Genomic DNA, 22,414 nt, shown 5'->3' with positions numbered 1-22,414 from the left:
GGCGCGCTCTCCCAAGCAAGTCCTGGATCATCTGCCAGGCACCTGCCACTCCCTCCACAAGCTGGGCTTCTCCCTCAACTTAAAGAAGTCCCATTTGACACCAACTCGGAGGCTCCAGTACATCGGAGCAGTGCTCGACACGTCCCTGGGGCAGTGTTTTCCTCCCCAGGTGAGGGCTCATCACATTCAACAGATGGTGCACAAGTTTCAACTTGCCCAGACTCTCCCGGCGTTCGAGTTCTTGAGACTGCTCGGCCTCATGGCATCCTGCATTCTTCTGGTGCCAGAGGCCAGGTTGCGGATGAGATCTTTGCAGTGGGCACTCAAGCTCCAGTGTTCTTAGTCTTCCGGCAGGATGTCGGACCCTGTTCAGGTGCCGTCTTCGGTCGCCCGGGATCTTCTGTGGCTGGCCGACAAAGGCAATCTGATGAGGGGGGGCTCCATTTTGGCTGCCCTGGCTGGAGGTGACGATCGTGTCGGACGCATCCCTCATGGGATGGGGAGCTCATGCCAACGAGTTGACAGTCAGTGGTCGTTGGTCTCCGTCGGAGTCCAGACTCCATATCAATCTGTTGGAGCTGAGGGCCGTCAGGCTAGCCCTGAAGGTTTTTCTGCCGACTGTGTGAGGAAAGAATGTCCTGATCCTGACGGACAACACGGTGGCCATGCACTACCTCAACAAAAAGGGGGGGGGGCAGGGTCACTTCCTCTGTGCAGGGAGGCGATGCAGCTCTGGTTCTGGGCAATCCAGCAGGAAGTTTCGATCTCGGCAGTTCATCTGGCAGGAGACGAAAACGAGACGGCAGACGCTCTGAGCAGGCAGAGCGCGATCTCTCGAGTGGGAGTTGGCTCAGGAGATTCTCCTGGAGATCTTCGCCCTTTGGGGGACCCCTCAAGTGGATCGCTTCGCCTCCAGTGTCAACCTGAAGTGCGAGAGGTTCTGCTCGCGGGAATTTCTTAGGAGACGCGTTTGTGTTGGAGTGTTCATTCCCACTGCTGTACGCGTTTCCTCCAGTCCTCGTCATCCCGCAAGTACTGCGGAGGTTACGGAGGTTCGGTTCCCGGATGATCCTCATTGCTCCGGCGTGGGCCCGGAGGACGTGGTACCCGGACCTTCTCGACTTGCCCATCTGCCCTTCACGTCGTCTTCCCTACCGAGACGATCTGCTCTCACGGGAGGGGGGTGAGGTTCTCCATCCAGAAGTCAGGTACCTCAACCTTCACGCTTAGTTTCTGAAAGGTTGCGGTATAAGGATTGGGACCTCCCTGAAGACGTGATGGCGGTGTTGCTTTCGGCCAGAAGGCCCGCAACAAAGTCCCTGTACCGTTGCCATTCGAGGAAGTTCTGCGACTGGTGTAGGGTTAAGAATGTGGATCCTTTGGCATGTGAAATTCCCATGGTTCGGTCTTTTTTGCTTTCTCTGGCCCACAGGGGCCTTCAAGTGGGTACCATTAAAGGTTACCTGGCGGCGCTGTCCATATTTAAGCGCTCGTCTGAAGAGTGTTCCTATTTTAAAATGCCTTTTCTCAGTTTCTGAAAGGGCTCACTAATGTTTTCCCTCTGTCACCTTTCCTGGTGCCCGGTTGGGATTTGAACCTTGTTCTCAACTTTCTGATGGGTTCTCCAATTGAGCCTTTGCATTCATGCCCTTTGAGACTGTTAACTCTGAAAACTGTATTTTTAGTTGCGGTAAATTCCGCTCGCAGAGTGAGTGAGTTACAGGCACTTTCAGTTAAGCCACCCTTCACTGCATTTCATAAGGACAGGGTTGTCCATGGAGTTCGTCGTCCTTTTCTTCCGAAGGTGGTGTCGGAATTTCATTTAGGCCAGAAGGTTATTCTTCCGGCATTTTATCCTCCTCCACATCCTGGTAAGGAAGAGGAGAGGCTCCATAGGCTTGATCCTAGGAGAGCGTTAAGCTTTTATATTTCACGCATGTCCCGGGTTAGAGTGGATGATCAGCTCTTTATTGGTTATGCTGGTAAGCATTTGGGACAGGCTGTGACGAAACAGACTTTGTCTCGCTGGATTATTTTGGCCATCTGAGTGTTACCGCTTGGCGGGTAAGGACCCACCGGTCGGCTTACGGGCCCATTCTACCAGGGGTATTGCTGCCTCTACTGCCCTGCGGAGGGGTGTTCCTATTCGCAACATCTATGATGCAGCCACCTGGGCTTCGGTACATACTTTTGTACGTCACTATTCCCTCAATTCCATCCGAGGGCAGGATCTGGCCTTTGGCAAGGTGGTCCTTTACTCCGCAATTTGATTGGGCATGCTAAATTTCTGTTTTTCTAAATTCTTTTCCCACCTCCTTTCATTGGTACTGCTTTGGGAGCCTGTCATAGATATGGAATATGTTGGAGGGCCCAATCCCCTCGAAGAACAAGTTACTCTCTTACCTGGTAACGTTCTTTCGATGGGATGGTCCGACAACGTATTCCATATCGCTCCCTCCCTACCTTCCCCGCTACAGAATTTCTTATGCGATTGCAGCTTGCGTTTCCGCAAGGCTTTGTGTGTCAGACTGGCAGAAGACTGGTGGCACACGTTCTGGGGGAAAAACTACAACTGAGGCTATGGGCGTCGTGCATCCTACTTATAACATCCAGTGATGTCGGCCGTCGGAGGAGGTCCTCGAGGACTGCGTATCGACGTCATCGACGCAGACGCTGAAGATTTTCCGAAGCAGCAGAGCTGTGGTGATTACAGTCCTAGATCTGGAATATGTCATCGGACCATCCCATCGAAAGAACGTTGCCAGGTAAGAGAGTAACTTGTTCTTCTGTTTTGCTCACGGCAGAATTTGCATACAATAACTCAGTGCATACTTCCACTGGCTCTTCCCCGTTTTTTGCCCTGTATGGACAACATGCTCGAACACTGCAGCAGGACCCAGTGGTCACTACTAACAGCCCAGCCGCTCACGCTTGCATCCGTGACTTGGCCACTTTACATCATGGTGTTAAGCAGCATTTGACGAAGGCTCAAGAACGGTCTAAGGGCTTGGCGGATGTGCATCGGACTCCTGTCCCAGCTTACCAGGCAGGTATGCGAGTGTGGCTGTCCACCAGGAATCTCCATATCACCGTCTGCAAGTCTCTGTTGCCCTGGTTTATCGGTCCATATACTATCACAGAGATCAACCCATTGACTGTAAGGTTGGCTCTGCCAGTATCCTGGAAGATACATCCTGTGTTTCACGTGTCTCTGGTGAAACCGTATAATGACTCCACTAGGCTTCCTTCTCGTCCTCTTCCTGTTTCAGTGCAGGGATCGGAGGAGTATGAGGTAAATGCTGTCCTTGACACCAAGGTCTGCAGGGGGTTTGCATGTATCTCATTGACTGGAAGGATTTTGGTCCAGATGATTGAACGTGGGAATCGGAGGCTAACATTCACGCTGCGGATCGGTTGCACCCGTTTTCATGCTTCACGGAGGGTGTGTGATTCTTTAGGGGAGGATGCTGCCAGGAAACCATCCGTACCCACGTGCTTGTCACGCCGCACTGGCATCCATAGATTGTCCTTATGGCCCATGGATGGTTCCTCTCATGGTCCGGGACGTGACAGCAAGATACGTCTAACCTCCCAATACCGCTATGGCAGAGTTCCCATGCTTGGCGGTTTCAGCACGTCCTTTTGTGCGCATTGGGGGTTACCTTGGAACTGCTGGTACGCTGCAGATGTGTTACGAGGCACGCAGCGATGGCGTCGCCACGGGTCAGGTGACTTCCTCCACTTAAGCACTGCTTTAGCACTGCTCCGGTGCTTCTGAATTTGTTCTCTGAGTAGCTCCTTACTGTATCCAGTACCTCATTAATACATCTCCTTGTTTCCCAAACCTTTGCCTGCTTATCGGATTGTATTGCCTTATCACTGGTCCTGTATTCGAACTTCTGGTTTATTGACCCGGAACTGCTTACCGGATTTTCTTGCCTCACGTCCTGTACCACGCTGCTTGCAACACGCTGACTCGGTTTTGCTTTCTGGATTCCTTGCCACCCGCTCTGTACCTCACCGCCCGTGATACGCCGACTCAGATTGGTACTAGGATTGCCCACTCATATCAATCACGATTTGGACTCCCACCTTCATTGATAAGTGCCCGGACTAGAGACTTTCTTCAAGAGCACTCCCCAGGACTTTGTAGGTGTCCTTGTGCCGTCGAGTCAGGTGGATTATCGTGCTTGGACTAGACTTTTTCCCTGTACACCTTCACGGACCTTCCCAAGTCTTCTGGATTCTTTTCTCCTTCTACTTTGGACACCACCTGTTGTTAAGAACCCCTGCAGCCTTTTTTTTGTTTTCTCGTATTACATTTAGCCTATCATATTAACCTCAGGGGAAATACCATCTCCGGGTTGCCACAAGGGACGCCCCTGTTCGTCCACTACCACAGTTCCCAGGTTAGCTCTGAGTGTTGCCATTATAATTTGCTTTTAGTTTATACAACCTGGTTTTTGTTTCTGTGTCTTTATTTTCACAGCCAGTGGTGTCCTGTGTGCGTCCAACACCTCTTCCGTTTAATAGATCCCTCTGTTGATTTTCTTACTCACACCAGAGGGGTACATTGGCAGGAAGAATTTCTCCTACACAACAAGTTCAAACTGCCTACTCTGACACATATACCCCAACAGATTGTGGGCTGTTCTGACAGTGTAGGACGCTGAACTTTTCTTACTTTGGGGTTTTATATCTCTGAGGTATAGAGGCTGCAGTATTCTCTCTCCTCCAATGCCACTTCTTCAACATCTATAATATTTTTCCCCTTTTCATTTTCCCGGTTGGGTACAACTACTTCCCCAACTGAGTCCCAAGTTATTACCATTGGATTTAATGGGTGGTTAGTATTCATGATTTCCCCACCTGATGTTAGGCCATAATGGTGTCTGCCACCCAATGTATAGAAGTGCTCTAGCTTAGCTTTCATATTAGCGAGCAAGATGGTGTTATTTCACCTCATCCCATATGTTGTCGTAAAGTGTAATGGAAAAAGCTTGAAACCATGTTAAGATCGGATAATGTTGTAGAGGTGATGCAGATAAGTTTGTCCACCTCTCGAAGTGTATGATGGATATTTTTGTTCAGTGTACCCATCTTCCATCAACAAGGAATTTGAATCTATGCTAATAGCACCACTTTTGTCAATCACATTTGTAAGATCAGTTGGTGAACCCTGAATGGAGGGGTCACATGCATGTTGTATTATATTATTTTCAGTTAAACATGACTTGTTAACCATCATCAAATCTGCATGCTAGATCAAACTGAGATCATGAACATCAATAGCAGCAGTGGCTTTCAGACCTGGCCCCTTGTTTTTACTATGTTAGCATCAATTGATTTAAAGAAATTAGTAATTGTTTGCCCAGCTATCGGGCAAATAGTAGGATATGGCGATGAGCTGTGTCCCAAAAACGGTTTAAGTGAATGGTTTAATGTGTTTGTGTATTTGGTACACGCCTCCATACGCAAAGCCTTTTCCTCTTGTTTCTCATTTCCAATCCCTGTGGCAAGCGTACTGGGATGATTGTCACTCAGATTGTTCATCAAAACTTCCACCATTTCAGTTTCTCCAAGTTGTATGCTCATATATATGTAGAAACTTTGACCGGGCCTCTGTCCTCGGTGAGATCATTCACATTCATAGCAGCACCAGCAATTTCCAACATATGCACTCCAGTCTGACTACAGAGAACTGCTAGCAAAGCCTTTTTTCGGTTTTAGGCTACAAAATAAAGCCAATGATGAAAAATAAATAAACAATTACTATTTTATAAATATATGAAAGATGAGGGAAGAATAAGAGATAGAAAAAAGAGAAAAGCCTCTGTGCTTGAGAAGCAACTGTCTGATGGACAGTAGAAACGATAACAAACCCTTAATAAACCCTCACGGCTGAAAGAGCGGATACCCCGCAGTCACCGTGTACAAAAAATAGCACTCACGGCTCCAAGGCCAATGATTGGTACCCCACAGTCACCGTTTCCAAGTGCAATCTCAAGTCTGAAGTTGTTATAGAAACATGTTGCACTTGCATCGTGCACAGTTTAAAAGACTCAGAATGCTAGGCCACAGTCCTAAATCACTGTCACCGTCCTGTGAGGATACTTAAATAAACCTCCGCCTACACTTGGTTTATCCAATTTACGCAATTGCACAAGATATGTGCAAGTAGAGCAAGTGATGCCGATGTGGTCCACTTAAAGAAAAGATGAGAATAACAGGCTGCACATCTTGCGAGGCTCTCCTCCACCTCGTTACTTGTTTCTTAAAGCCACTTTAGCTCGGGCTTTGAACACCGAGTGAAGCCCCGAGAAGTCCCTCTTTGCCCGCAGCCCTCGTTGACACTTCAGTGGATTTCCTTTTTGGATTCAACCTTTGTGTTAAAACGCATTATTGTGCCTAACCACGCCCCTTCTGTTGACGTCGCTATAAAGGTGACCGTCCGCGCGCACCAGCGCGCGCGCACTGAGTGAACCCCCAAGAAGTCCCTCTTTGCCCGGAGCCCTCGTTGACACTTCAGTGGATTTCCTTTTTAGATTCAACCTTTGGTACTTTCTACACTTTGAAGCGCTTTTTTTGAAGTCTCATACCACATGTATCTAATATACTTTTCTGTTTAACTTTTATTTAGTGTTAAAACACATTATTGGGCCTTACCACGCCCCTTCTGTTGACGTGGCTACAAAGGCGACCGTCTGCGCGCACCATCACGCGCACACCGAGTGCAGCCCCGAGAAGTCCCTCTTTGCCGCGGCGTGCGGGACCTCGGTGTGCTTCTTCTGATGCTTTTATACAGCGTTTCTTTCATTTTGCATGTTCCCTACTCTAAAAACCAGCATGCCTAAGGGCTTACATCCTGCCGTGTCCCAGATGTTTGTGAAAGATTCCAAAGGGAGCAGTTTCAGCTTTACTTCTACTCCAAAAACCTCTCGCTTCAAGAAAGGCTCTAATTTAACTCTATAGAAACCTCTTTTACCGGAAATTCGAAAATGTTATATATAGCCCGATGTGAGAGCTCTGTGAATACACAACTGTTGGCATAATGTTGACCAGAAATTCGAGGTAAACTGCAAGCCTCTGTCTGATATACTCGTCCTGGGCAAGCCATGCAGGCGAACTATATCGCAAAGAAAAACAGCTGTGGCCTCTTGGAAGGACTGAAGCTGGTTTAGGTTGTGTTTGTTGGTTCCCGAGGTAGCGCGCGTTACAGTAGTCTATCCTGGATAGAACTAAGGCTCTGGCCAGGGTGATGCAGTAGTCAGAAACATTCTGCAGGCGTTGCTAAGCTTGCAAGTCTAAGCAGTAGTGGATGCCGTCGTGTTGATTTGTCTCGTCAGGGAGATGGAGAGTCGATGTAAATACCCAGGGTTTTTACATCTTTTGAGACTGTGATAATGTTTCCATCAATGTTGACGGCGTTGAACGGTTTGTCGAGTCTGTTAAGTCTGGCTTGAGTTCCCACTAGGGGCAACTCCGTCTTGTCGTCATTGAGACATAGGCCATATTTAGCCATTCAGGCTTGGATGATTTGGTAGATGTCATTTAGTCGTTTGGAGTCAATGTCGTAGTTGCCTGAGATATTAATGAGGATTTGGGTGTCGTCCGTGTAGTTTGTATAGGAGGCACCCAAATGGTCTGTTGTCAAAGGGGCTTTGTGAAGATGTTGTAGAGGGTGGGTGAAGTGCAAGAACCTTGGGGTACTCCACATGTGACAGGGACTGGGGTTGCCGAGGCAGAACGAGAGAAGACTGTAGTGGTTCTATTTTCTAGGAACGACTGAATCCAAGCAGTGGCTTCGACCGAGAAGTGTGCAGCAGAGGAGAGGTGCTTACAGAGGACTTTGTGGTCCACCAAATCAAAGGCAGCCGATAGATCTAGTAGCAGGAGGAGTGCCAGGTGACCCTTATTGTTGATTACCTCCATTTGTGTCACTAGATCCAGCAGCACTGTTTCCGTACAATGTCTAGGTCGGAAACCTTATAATTTATTTTACAAGTAAGTAACTTGTTCCCTCTGGAACACCCTCCCTGCCACTCTAAAACTTGAGGAGAACCATCTCCGGTTCCGGAAGCACCTCAAAACCTTCCTCTTTGCTTCTGCCTTTGCTCCCCTTCTCCCCTGCTGATCTGTTCTCTTGGCACTGTGCACCTGGCCACCCTCTGTCTCCTGGGCCCACCACCTTCCTGCACTGCCTCCTGGCCACCCCTTGCACTGGGGACTGTATCTGTACCCATACAGCCCCCCGCCCTCTGTTTTTTTCTTCTTTTTCTGCACTTATTCAGATTTACCCAGTCTGTTGCCTTAAACACAGCACTTGCCACTTGCTGGCTGCACTACCACAGTTTGCCTCAATTTTCTATTTATTTTATTTATCTGCGCTCCTCGGCTTCTGCACTTTCCACTCTCCCCCTTCCATGCACTTTTTCCCTTTTCCCTTTCCCATGCACTTGCGCGTTCTCAGTGTCACTGGGCCTAGTAAGATCGTTTTTATGTTGTGCTGTGTTCTCCCTTGTTCCCCTCCCTTGCCTAGTCGCGCTCTGAAACACTTGAGTACGAGCGCGATACAAATAAAATATCATAACATATAAAATGATTTATTTTTTTATAGTTTGCAACTTATAACAAAAGGTGATTTAAGAAGGGTACATAAAAAAAAACATTTCTAGATTAAGGATTAAAGCATGAACCCTGCGTGGCATCAGCAAAGCCATGTACAAGGAGAGGAAGATTATGATGAACAGAAGTGGTAGTCCAGCAGAATGAAGGGTTGGTGGAGACCATTCATTTTGAATCAAAGAACCCTCCTTGTCTTTGGCGATGTGTGTGGGTGTGATTCTGGGACGAGACCCTATCACCTGCTAGTGACATGGGGCCCAGTGGTGGTTTGGGGAGGAATCCCCGGGTCCACCCCCACAACACTAGGATCCAGGGGCAGCGGACAGTCATGTAAATTGTGCTCCTGCTACTAGCCTTTTAAATCGTTTCTTATGTAAGGCAACGAAAATCCTGTGTCCCGCATCTTTGTGGACCAGCAGGAGTTATGTATTGATAGTGAAGAGAGTAAGGGTTACCGACTTGAGTTTGTTTTTAATGGGCCTGATTACGAGTTTGGGGGAAATTGCCCCTGAAATTGCCATACCCAATTACTATTAACACATGAGTTAATGTGAAGGGTCGTAATGATACCAATTAATACAGCCCTTTCTAATTTTTCCCATTTTGGAGTCCGTAAGACTCCATTAGGGGCATGCAATATGAACAAATGTGGTAACCCATGCGATTGTGTGGAGGACATTTCCTCCAGACAGAATTAGACAAAAATGTGTTTCAGTACCGAAACCCGTAGTTTGGCACAGCCATAAGACATTTAGTATTTGAAAACACTGCATGTTTTACCACTACTGTGAAACCTGTAATCAGACCTATTGTGATTTTGTTCCTGCGGATGCCATAGCTCACGAACAGAACACAGAACAGATAGCTTCCCCACAGTTGCTCCTTCAAAGACTCCACAGTTGCCGTTCACCCTGCAACCCTCCAAACTTGTCTTTTAAAGGCTTGGTCCATGGAGCACAATGCAACCTATCACAAGTGCAGAACAATTTCCAATCACACATGCAGTCCATAGGCAAACGCCAGGCCCAAGGAGAGGGATCAAGCCTTTGTAAAAGATGTGTGGCGAGAGCAGAAGGTTTAGGAGGAGTTGTGGAAGGTTGAGGGTGCAGGAGGGAGAGGTGTGGAAAGAGTTTAGATGCAGGAGGTAGAGGTTTTTAAAGAATTAAAGGTGGAGGAACAGTAGGTGTGTTAAGAAGGGAAGCTGCAGGATGAGGACGTGCAGAGCGAATGGAATTTGTATCTAGAGTAGGAGGTGCATAAGAGTTGAAGGTTCAGGAGGAGGATGTGTGGAGAGTGTTGACGTTGTAGATGAAAAGGGTGTGAACATAGTTGAAGGTGCGGGAGGAGGTTGAGGTGCAAAGAGAGCTGAAGGTGCAGGGCTGGAGATGTCGAGAGAGTAGGTGGAGGCATTGAGAGTTGAGGCTGCAGGAGGGAGGGGAGAAGAGGACAACTTGGAGAATGGCATCAATGAGAGAGGAAAGTATAGAGGTTGGTGTATGAGAACATTGAGGATGACGGGAAAGTACATAGCTCAGAGGAAGAAACAGAGGAGTAGATTACAAACTGCCTTGGAGGAGGGGAAGAGTGTAAAGCACAGATCTGAGGAAAACATCAAGGAAGCCAAGAGAGTGCAGAGAAAGTTAAGAAAAGAGAATTGGTTGGAGAAAGACGAGGTCAGAAGGGGGGAGAGAGAACCAAGAAGAGTGAAAAGGATGGGAAGAAAGACTGAGAGAAAAGAGATAGCCACTGGAGATTGAGAACAGGAGGACAGTCTAGGCAGTCAAGTCCTTAGATGGAGAACAGCAACAAAGAGCCAGGCAGAAAGGTGGTGAAAGTTTCCAGAGGTTTAGGGACAGAAGTAGTCAGCCTCGGTGACAGCGTCCATCTATCCATTGTCAGGCAACAATGAGAGGAGGAATGTGTTTATGGTGGAACAGCAAGGAGGTTCGACAACAGATGGCTCAATCTTAGTAGGTGAAAGTTTGCGACAGGTCTCCAGGCTTGAGAGTGGTCAGAACTGAGAATTAGAGACAGGCCCCCAGTCTCGAATAAGCATTGGCTTGACGTGGAGGAAAGTGATACTTGCTTGGGCAGTATGTTCAGGCCCCTGGGGTAGGGAAGCACTATAGCATCTGGCCAAGCACTTGGATTCCCTCCTGGCCGGCAGCACCTCTAGGTGATTTTGTGAACCTTCATACAACAAAGCTTGGAACGTTATTATAGTGTTTGTTTTACCTGAGAAATGCTATCCAACCTGTGGCCACACATAGATGCCCACCAGTAAGTGGGACGCCATCCAATTAAGCCAAGATGCACCCAAGAGGCTTTCATTGACAGAGGAGAGACCCTGAAAGAGAGAATATTGTGGATAAGGACTTCTTCGCAGAACCAGAGGAAGAATTGTGAGGTAAACATGTGAGATTTTGTCAATCACAATCACGCCAGGGAAGGCAGTGGGGTAAGCCAGGGACCCCGCTTTCAGACCAGATTATCGCCTAGTGTCCAGTGAACCTGTCGGGCCCCTTGACACCAAGACTCATTTCCACCCATGTAAGGGAACCTGAGCAAGGATTTCCCATTCTAATAAACCACCATTTAAACTGGCTTGATATAACCGTACAACAAAAGGTGGCCAGGAAACATATCCCCAAGTGTGTGCTCCTTTGTTCTACCTCTTAAGAATCCTCATCTGTATTGAGCCCCGTTTGTTGTGAAAACCCCACATATCTTATTGGCTTTATCTTAGTGGCTGTTCATGTTTTAACCATGTCTTCATGGCAGTCTATGTTCGGAAATTGACCAGGTGTTGTTTAAGGAGCAGAGTCTACATCTCTTTTTTGAAGTACAGTAGCATGGAGGCAAGTGTGATGTGAGTGTTGTGTTTCATAGTCCATGGACATTGCTGGAGAATACTTGTTTTCTCCAGCTAGATTGACAGCAAAGAAGTAACATAAGGTGAGACATAATGTTGCATAAGACAGGCTGTGAAAGGTGCAAATAGCACATTTAAATATAGGCTTACAGAGAAAGTATCATAGTGGGGTTGTCCAAGTAAAAGCAATAGACATTAAGCCACAGGAGGATTATAGGATGATTCAGAAGCAGAATTCTGCAATGGGTGTTATAGAGCTACATTTATATTGCGTTGCACTCACCAGGGATTGCAAGGTTAATGGTAATCTACAGTATCATTCAGAGTCTGGAGATCCTTACATAATCCTATGACATTTCCATCATTAGAATGTTTGGTGTATTGGGAGAAAATGTTCCCTTTAAATTGTGACGCCAATCTCATTGACTGCCCTTGATGGAAATGCCATGACACAAGAAGCAGGAGACATAATTGAGTTTGGTTTTTGTAAGCCTCTCCCAGCAGTTTTAGTATGATGGGATTGGTACAGCGCTAATCTGCAACTGATGTGGCCTCATGTGAGTGATCATTCGTTAGTGCATTGCTGCTCGTAACTGGATGTCTTTTAGATTGCAGCCTGGAAGATAGCATACATTTCATTCATAAGAGAAGTATTTACAGCATTAAGAGGCGACCTTAAGGCTTTCCAGTTATTTTTAGCAGCCGGGTAGAGGCAAAATGAATGTAGTTTTGAAGTGTACCATGTGAATCTACATCCATCACTAGTGTTGGTTCAAAATGGGGCATGAGGCCAATGCGAAGTTTGGAGATGCGCCGTACAAAGAGCAAGAGGTAATTTGGTAGTGTTGTGCTTGATACACTGACAGTTGAGTGCAAATTGAGGACTCTGCCTTGATCTTATAACATTAAATGAATTACAGGCGATAATAAACAAATTGTTTAGGGCTTACATTTCCTTGGATCCTCATACAGGGCGCCAGCAATGTGCAGATTGGGAATCTATGAGGATTTCCCGAAATTATTTCCCCCACTGAAATACACTTTTGCTGATTTTTACCACTTCTTACTGCAAAATACTGGGGGACAGACACCCCCACACCCCTATTTCCACTCCCTCCACTTTCTATATAACTCACCCTAACTTACCATCTGCATTTCTGCAGGAAAAAAAGTGTTAAATGTAGCAAAAATTATTGGGCAAAAGTGTTTTTTTAGGAAAAGTTAGGAACACCCACATTGGATAAAGGGCTTGGCTCTTCTGACTGGTTCGGAACATTAAACTGTGGATTAGAGGATGTTTTGGTCATTGGAGAAATAACTGTTAGTAGAGGGGTGTGGGGCGCAAGATGGATCCCACCACATTATTTTCTTGAAAAAAGAAATTGTGGTCCGTTCATGTAGAATTGCTTCCCTGTGTGAACATAATTCACACAAATAACGTTATGCAGTTGTAAAATTACTGTCTTTGATTTATGCAACTTAAAAATGACACATCTGTAATAACATAATGGAAAAATTACTGAATTAAGAGATAACCTTTTAAATACACAAGTTTACTGTCCAGTCAAGTTCTACAGTTTGTTCCCCATCTAGTAAAAAAATATGTATTTTATGCCAACATCTTTGGGACTGCAGAAGCATCTGATTGAATAAGATTCATAAATATCCTTTAAAGAGAATCAGAACATCAGTGGGGTGGGGGCTGACACATGGGAGCAAATTGAGTGAATCTCTTACCCTCCTTCAGTGCATATGAAGAAAAAGAAGCAGCCTTAAAGCAACCGTGGGCGAATCCCTTGTTGTGGTTTGATAATGAAAGAAACAGTTTGGTATCTCAATAAAGTAAGAGGCAGCAATGAAGGATCCCTACTACTGGGGCTGCCCAGTAGAATGAAACTAAGATGTCAAAGAGGGTCGTAATCCATGTGTTGCGCCAATTACACTTTTTTAATGAAAAAAAGGCTCCTTAAAGTAACATCCTTAACTTCCTCGACACGGGTTTTCCCTGTGTTGATTCATGCGGTTCATCAGGAGGAGTAGCGATTGGTGTTGTGCGTTATATGCATCAGTTATGATTTTTAGTGTAACATTCAAAGTCATTAGTAGTTTATCCACTCCACCTTAGTCAGTTTGCTGTAGGTGGAAAAAACAATAGTTGTGGCTTGAAGGGATTCCACGATTATTCTTGAAAATCTCAGACGATTTTGCCGAGTGCACCATTTGCCAAATATAGTCATTTTTTAATTTCAGAAATAACTCTTGAAAAAAATATGAAATTAAGTCTGTCAAAAAAATCAAAAGGCATGGAAAATAAGATTACACATCCATGAGCTGTTGCAATGCCCAAATTCAAAATAAAAATTGCAAAAAGAACCTACAAATCATGGATTTTAGAGTAAAAATGGTTTTCTAACCATGGTAAATTATAATTAATTGCAGTAAAAATGTTAGTGTTATTTTTTTTAATGACAGACTAAATCCAGTACGGTATGGGCCTCCTTTCATAATAAATCATGAAATTTATAGAATGCTGTTAAGAAAAAATTATTTAAAAAATAAAATAAAAAAAGAAATGCTGGTAACGAGCTAGTGGAAGTTATTGTCAGCGTTTGTTTTGTTAGTAAAAATACTGAATGCACCATAGCCCTGTCGCATTACTTGAACGTTCGGCAAGAAAAGAAATGCCTAGTTATGTGCATCTTCATATTGAGCGACGAAAAGCATCAGTGTTGTATGAACTGCTGTTAATGGCTAAAAATCTTTATTTTCCCTTTTTCAGACAGTAATTCCGTTGTGTCTGACACAGATCCAGAACTTCTGACCGTTAGGACCAATGGCAAAGGGAGCCCTGAAGAAGCTCCATCCAGCCCAATCCAGTTCATAGATAACAATAATCTGGGTGCAGGCGAATCTATAAACACATCAAGGTCAACGCTTCAGAGGTAATCCATCCTCCGCATCGGTCCTCTTTACCATGATGTAAAATACCTCATCTTATGTTTAATTGTACAGTTTTAACCTAAATGTATCACTGTGATATATCGTACTTGATTTCAGTGCGTGTACCAAATACGCTACCCACACATAGCAATCGAACACGTCTCCCAAGAGACATGAAGCATCAGAACAAAACACCTCTACAACCAACTTGCATACCACAGCACAGGCCAAGTGTCCTAGCCCCCTGGAGAAACAATGCCTTTTTCCGGATACAAAGACCACTATGCTTTTGATCACAGAAGTCCTAGAAACTGACTTGCAGAGCTTAGGGTACATTTGGTCTGCCTGCATCTGGTGCTATCAAGCCATGCTCCTGAAGGAGAGAGGATGTGCAGGCAGGCAGTTAATTGTTCATATAACTGACGTACTCTTCCCTCCCGTCCCCTTGCCTCCATTCTGTTGGGATGTCCCATGGAATGGGAGATGGGCCGGAGTGTGTTGCTAAGAAGCAAAGTAGATTAGTTTTATATATGTGCATGCCCTGACATGCCCTGTGCAGTAACTCTCCTGCACGCCTGATCCAAATGTCGGTCCCTTTCTTGTCGCCAAATGAGACGGAGTGTCTAGCGGTGGCTGCGCTCATTGCGCTTAACATTTAACCTCTGCGGGCCATGCCCAATGAGTTTAAAAGGTGTTTTGGGTGCCCATGCAGCTTCTCCTCTGCTGACCCACACACCCTGCGTTTACTGTGTTTGGGGAAGTCGCATGTGTGTCACTCGTGTAGCCGTGTGCTTCCCTATGCACTCGTTCTCTGATGAGCCGGCCTATCTGCTGGCATGCTGCTTTTGGCGAGCAGCTCACAGGTGAGGATGAGGCGTTCTCAGTGGCAAGAGTAAATGTAAGTCAGGTTACATTATTTTCCAGAGCACCCAATGCAAGGGACACCTTGCAGGGTCTCTTCCTGCAGAGGTAGGGTCCTATAGACCCTCTTACCCCCTTCACCCCCCCAACCTGCAATCGCGAGGCATACTGGGCATGGGCACATGATCCTCCTGGGGATTAGTGCCACACTTTGTCTCACACCCGTACCCAAGGGTCATACCGGGCACGGGCCTGCTCTGAGCTAATGGCACAATGGACCGGGAGGGGGCAAGCCCCCAAGACCGCACCAAAAACACTGTCCCCCCACGCAGAGGCAGAGAAGCACGGCCTTGGGAGGGATACATCCTTCTGGAATTGGGAAGCACCCTGTGCAGGTCCAAAGCCCCTCTTGAGGTACAAAAGTCCTATTCCACAGCCTCATAAAGAAGAGATTGTCCGTTCAGAGCATCCCAGGTTGTCACAGAGCCAGCACAGGCCCCATCGATGGATTTTATGTATGAACCGTGTAGGTTCTTGCCTACCGTCACCGGGACCTCCGGTGGCGGGCAGCCTGGGGTGCGCGCAACAATGCGTGGTAATAAAGGGACAGCGACTGAGTCAGTGCTACACACATCTTTATTCACGGTCTCCTTACAAGGTCAGCCCTTTCCCCTCTTCACGTCGCTTCCCTCCCCACTCCCTCGTCCTGCCCTCCCAGACTACATTTCCCGACATTACACCCCCCCATCCTCCCAAAGTAAACACTGATAACACATTTCACCCCATTTCTTCTATGAGTCTGCGAGGTCTGGTTCTTGCCCTTTGTGAACCACTGTCCCTTACTTCTGACCTTCTACTCTGGTCATCCCACACCAGCTCGTCGGGGCCAGTTGCATCTGAGTCCTTGCCATCTCCCTGGTAGCACTCTTCCACTGAGTAAGCCCATTCCTCATCTTGTGAACCTTGTCGTCATGACTGATGCCTTCCTGACAGTCTTTTGAAATGCAATTAGTTCCTGGTTACCTGGCCTTGGTCGCCTTCGGCTGTGATCATGGAGACTTTGTGTGGTGATGAGGAGATCTTCATGGAAAGTGATGTCACTTTTGCTGATTCTGGTTTGTTTCACAACCACTACATCACCTATCTTTAAGGTGGATGGCCTTGCTTGCCTCCTGCGGTCAGTGTGGCCTTTCATCTTTCCTTCGGCTTCCGCATCTCGGGCCCTCATCTCTTGATCCTCTCCGAGGGTTTCTGTGACCGCTTTGTAATGGGGTAGTCGAGTACTGACATTTCGGCCAAACATGACTTCGGCTGGGCACTTTCCTGTCGAACTATGTGGGTGCTCTTACAATCTTGTAGTAGTTTGTGCAATACTTGTTCCTATGGCTTTCACGTTAAGTGTGAGATTTTCAATGTCCCCTTCAGATTGGCCATAAAGTGTTTAATCATACTATTGGTGTAAGGGAGGAAGGTTTTTCTTGCCCCCCCCTGTACGTTCCGCATGAAATGAAGTCTATTTGCTCGTCCCATCGTTAGGAGACATCCCCCTTGTGTTTCCCTGACGACAGTGGAAGGAAGCCAAGGTATGATGCACGAAGACTAATTTTTTGACTCTGCCTCACAATGATCTCTAATAAGCTTTCTCTCCCCTCATACAGCGCAGCGCTGGTGGTTACTTTCTTGTGCTGGAGCCCCATGTATTCCCAGAAAGCCTTAAAGTCCTGTCTCGTGAATGGTGGCACATTGTCTGATTTCACCTGCTTGGGAATGCCATATGCCAATAGATTCTGTCCAGCACAAGGTTCACATGGTGAGCTACCGTGGAGGAGACGAACTGTGCTTCTGGATACCGAGAGTACTCATCCGTTACGGCTAACACGTATTTCCCCCCTTCCATTGAGCCAATGAAGTCCACTGCTACTTCTTCCCATGCCCCATCAGGTAGTGGCGACATAATTAGTTTCTCAGGATGTCGGGTGGGTGTGATTAGGCAGCATATGGGACATTCCCAATGCAGGTCTCCCACCATTGAGTCGAGCATCAGGAACCACACCTCTTGTCTCAGCATTCTCTTCGATGTGCTAACACCTGTTGATTTCGTATCACATCTTGTTTCTTTTTAGAAGTAGAATGTCTTCCGACATGGATAACTGCTCCTTAACCATCAGTAAGCTGTCCATGTCTTTTCTTACTTCATCTGAATCACCCCGACACCTCTCTTTTGCTCGCCACCATTTTCCTGACCGAATGCCTTCCGTGATTATCTGAAATGCGATGTCTCCATCTTCTTCTCAGGCCAACTCCAGGGGGTCTATGCCTTACAACACGGTCTGTTGAATTAGATATCTAAAGTACCGATCCGCTACCGATGGCTCCGGGGCACTCCCAATCAGCGGTGGCGTGATGAGAAGTCAGCCGGGTTATCCTCCTTCCCCAGCCTATGTATGATGCAAAATGCATAGTCTTGCCACCACAGACCCAATCTTGCTATGCAGGGTGGCATCTTCACTTGTGGGTTACCTTATAAAAAGACTAAGGCCTGATGGTCTGTTACAATTGTGAAAGGCTTGCCATACAGGAATAAATGAGTGTTTGCAGACCCACACGACTACCTGGCTTTCCTACTCTGCATGGGACTAGGCCTGTGCTGTCTTTGATAGGCTTCTGCTCGCATATGAGACAATGTGTTGCTGGCCTGAGCTATCCGGACCTTTCTGGAAAAGGATGGCCCCCAGGCCCACCATGCTTGCATCTACTATTCCGTTTCCCTGTCTGCATCGAAATAGGTCATGTTCTCAGCCTTTGCTCTCCTGTCACGGATGGACATGAACGCTGCCTGGCAGTCCGACAACTGGAAGGGTGTGTGTTTGGTCAAGGCCCTCAGCGGTTCACTGAGCGTGGGAGAATCCTTGATCTAACGAGCGCAATAACTGGGCAGGCCTACGATTGACCGAAGCTCTGAGACGTTGGTTGGTAGTGAAGTCTCATTCAAAGCGTGAACTTTTTCTGGAACCGGTGTCATTCCATTTGCTGAAATTATATGGCCAAAGAAACTAAGTGTCTTTCCTGAATTCGCTTTTGTCGCCGTTTAATGTGAGGTTGGCCGCTTCTAACACCATACATACTCTGGTCAAAACGTTCATCGTGTTTCGCAGTCATTGAGCCAAATAGCAGGATGTCATCGCTGTAGTTTATACATTTGGGAATATGCTTTATGACATTGTGTATTGCTGCCTGAAATATTTCCACTGCCGAAGAGACACCAAAACTCAACCTCTTATACCTGAATAAACCCAGATGAGTCACACATGTGGTAATGTACCTGCTCTGTGGACTCAGAATCAGCTGATGATACCCTTTATTTAGGCCCAACTTCGAAAACACGTTGGCCCCATTGAGCAGATGAACATGTCGGTAATGTTGGGTTTATACAAATACAGGGCAAAGTCCCAAAGTTTTTGTTTTCAGGGAAGCAATTCTCAATGTTATGTAATGTTGGGGGCCAAAGGTGACTCCCTTTTGATGGTCTCATACGGTCTTCTCATGTCGACACATGGCCGAATATCATCAGACCCTCTCTGAGGGACGGGACGGGTACAATGGAGGACACCCAAGGAGTGGGCCCTGTTGCTGGTTCTGTGATGTCCTGACTTACCAGCTTATGCAATTCCTCCTCCACCTTCCGTTGGATGTTCACAGGGATTCCTCAATAGTGTTGGGCTACAGGCGGGACATCTTCATTGATATGGAGCTTGATTTGTCGATTCCGGAGTTTTCCAATGCATTTAAATAGGGACGGCTAAATCCGGTCTATTCTTTCCACTCTGCGTATTTATGAACCATCAGTTTGTAGAATACATGAATGAGTCCCCTTTCGACAGCCATCTTGAAGCTCATGATGCACCCACATTCGCTAGGAGTGGAGAACACATGTATCGGGATGTCCATTGTCTGTGTCTTATAGTGGCACGTTGCTTCAAATTTTCCCAGACATTTAAGCAGTGTTTTCAGCCATAGGGGTAAATATCCTCCTCTGCTGGGCACAGTCTGGGCACCTGCTGTAGGGCCTGGTATACCTGTTCACTGATTACATTTACGGTAGCGCCTGTGTCAATAAGAAATTCAGTTTGCGTTTAATTTAGGTGCATGAGAAGGGTTGGGCTGTGTTTGATCGTGTGCTGCTTTCCCAAAGCATATAGATAGTCCTTGTGTCTTTGTTCCCCTTCCGAGGAACTGGGTTCCGTGTCTGTCGGGGACTGTTCAACTAAGTATCGTACGTGGCGCCTGGATCGCCGTTCTGGTCGCCTCATTGACGTGCGATATCATCTTCCATCCCTCCCCGACCTGTCCTCTTTCTGTTCTCTTCACTGTCTCTCATCACCTGAGCCGTGATCTCGTCTATTCCCCTCCTTTCCTCTGTTGTGGACTTGCGCTGCCATGTGGGAGGTTTCCGTTGCTGTGGGTCTCTGTCGTGGCCTAATGGTCGTGCCACTTTCATTGTCTCGTACTAACCCTCTGGCCAGACGACATACCGACTTAAAATGGATTTCTTAACCACACACTGAGCATCTCTGTCCAATCGCTGGGCATGTACCCTCGTGTAGAAATTCGTATCCACACCGATAGCAGAAAGGCTCACCCTGCGATCTTGCTGATCCTAGTAACTTGTGTCTAGTGTCCTTTCGGGCTGTCAAAAAACTTCACTTGTGAGTCTACCACCATTTCTGCCTTTGCCAGCATGAGTATCTCTTCTAGCGATCTTGCCTTTTGTATTAGTTTCCTCCTTAAATTTTGGGATTTGCACCCTGCAATAATTGGGATCTTAACGCCTCTGTGTTAGACATTTTTTTAAAGTCACAGTGCATCATTTTACTGCCTAGTCTCATTACAAAGGTATCCTTGGTTTTTCCTGTTGCTCTTTATGCAGTGTGAAATAGATGTCTTTCGTAATCCACGTTGGTGTGTGGTGTGAAATAGGTGGTTAGACCTGTCTTTAGGCTTTGAATCGTGTCGATGGAGTCGGCGCGGAACTCGTCTATGTCCCTTGAGGCCGGACCTGCTGCCAGCTTAAGTAGACATTGCTGACGGGCGTCATATACTGGGCCTAGTGCCCCCACATATAGGTCAAAGTCCCGGACCCACCTGGCCGATCTCGGTCCCATGTTGCTGGTATCCGCCACATCAAATACTAATAGTTGTACTGCTAACGATTCTGACACCCTATGCTGACCTTGCTGCTGTGGAGTCACTGGTACTGTGGCTGGTAGTCTTGGTCCGACATTCTGTATTCTGTAATGTGATTTGTGACTTATCTTGGTTGTCTTTGTCTCCCTCCCTCTGTGGCTTGTTCTTCAAACTTTAAATGATAGCAAGGAACCCCAGGGCCATGGTTCTCCTGGTGACTGGTCTGAGCTGGATGGATCGGTACTTATCGTGTGTGACGGCCGTCTGAGTCAGGCACAAGCACCGCTCCTGCGGGCCCTCCCCTGGGCTCCTTCCCTCGGTCACACTTCACTGCCACGACCTCTGGGCTTTCATATTCTTCCTTCTCACAGCGACAAGCTGTATAGCGGCCGCCTATGGAGGCACGAACCCGCTGTCTGGTAAGCCCCTCCCCAGACGCCTGATAAGCCTGCACTCACCGTCGCTGCCTCGGGGTTCAAAACGCTTCCCGGGCCATGTGCCTCATCCAGAGTGCTTCTCTCCACGGAGCCACGTCGGCTCCCAACTACAGCCTGCTGTGCGGGTGTTCTGCAGCGCTCCTCTGCCCCACATGTGGGCCATTGTTCCTCGTCACCAATGTAGGCTCTTGCCTCACTTCACCGGGACCTCCGTTGGCAGGCAGCCTGAGCGCGCACAACACCGCGGGGAATAAAGAGACAGAGATGAGCTGGTGCTACACACATCTTTATTCACGGTCTCCTTACAAGGTCTGCCCTTTCCCCTCTTCACGTCACTTCCCTCCCCACTCCCTCGTCTCGCCCTCTCTAACCCCGCACTACATTTCCCGACATTATAAACCGTATTATAGAAAACTGTATAAAAACCTGAGGTTTCTGTGCTTTGGGGTGAGGCGGGGGGGGGGGAGGTTAATTTTCAGGACGGGTTACTCTGCCAGTTTCCTTGTTTATTTTTGCGCAGCTGTATGGAAACAAAGCTGGCTCTAGCTTTATGGGATTCTTAATGTGTGCCAGCCAATGAAAATATTTCATAATGCCCGCCATATCATATCCCCAGTTGTGGCTGTGGTGCTACTCTCAAAATCAAAACAAAAAGCGGTGCCTAATTATAAAACCCTGGTCCCTCAGGCTATACATCATACATAAGAACAATATGGACCAGTGGATGAGGGATGACACTTGGCACTTAGTTTATCATTTCACATATATTGATAAGCTGAAATTGTTTTGAAGCAATAGTTTTTGTTCTATATAAATCATTAAGTAAATCAATTTACAAACATCAATTTACAAAACAGTTGATACAAAAACATCTCGACTCACACACACATTTCCACCATCAGTTCACTCTCATTCTATCTTCACACACTTCCCACACTTCATACATATGTGACCATCTATATTGGTCACCTCTTTCACTTTACAATATTTCACAATATCTGGTTCCCTTTGTCCATTATCAGGTAAACACATTCACCAGCATGGGGTCTGGTATGGATTCACATGCTCATGAATATTCCCCGTCGTCAGGCTGGGAATCCTTGGTAAAGAGAAAATCAGTTTCAGTTTCGTTTCTGAACTGTCTTTCTTCTAATAACCAATCACTGGTCTCTGGGTCATACTGCCCCAGCCAATGACTGCCCTCTACCTATGCCCCTCCTCTGGCAGCCATCCTCAGATTTTTACCGCATGTTCAAGTGTTGGGAGTCCTCGTGTTATAGCTCTCGAGCTTTTACTGCGTTTTGCGATTTTTAATCTCATTTTTTCAGTCAATCGAGCCTCAAGCTCCACCGTTTCTACTTCCAATCAACGGGGACCCATTTCTGAATTTTCTACGCCCCTGAATGGTGAAGTTTTCGTCAAGTTCCGCTTCTTGGAGGATTCCAGAAGATCTTTGAGGCCTACCCCGCGTGGACATGGCCCAGGACAAAGGGAG

At 46.9% G+C, this 22,414-nt stretch overlaps 1 protein-coding gene across 2 annotated transcripts in view; it reads left to right on the top strand.

Annotated features, from left to right (window-relative positions):
- CEP41 (centrosomal protein 41) overlaps positions 1–22,414 on the top strand; it is a 562,782-nt gene that overhangs the window by 375,996 nt on the left and 164,372 nt on the right. For both annotated transcript variants that reach the window (XM_069629612.1, XM_069629613.1), the window contains exon 6: positions 14,277–14,439. In XM_069629612.1, coding sequence (XP_069485713.1) covers positions 14,277–14,439 — 163 coding nt within the window. The remainder of the gene's footprint in view (positions 1–14,276; positions 14,440–22,414) is intronic.

The sequence above is a fragment of the Ambystoma mexicanum genome, chromosome 12, assembly GCF_040938575.1.
Source record: "Ambystoma mexicanum isolate Mex_15411 chromosome 12, UKY_AmexF1_1, whole genome shotgun sequence".
NCBI lineage: Eukaryota > Metazoa > Chordata > Amphibia > Caudata > Ambystomatidae > Ambystoma > Ambystoma mexicanum.
This window is presented reverse-complemented; position numbering and strand designations above follow the sequence as displayed.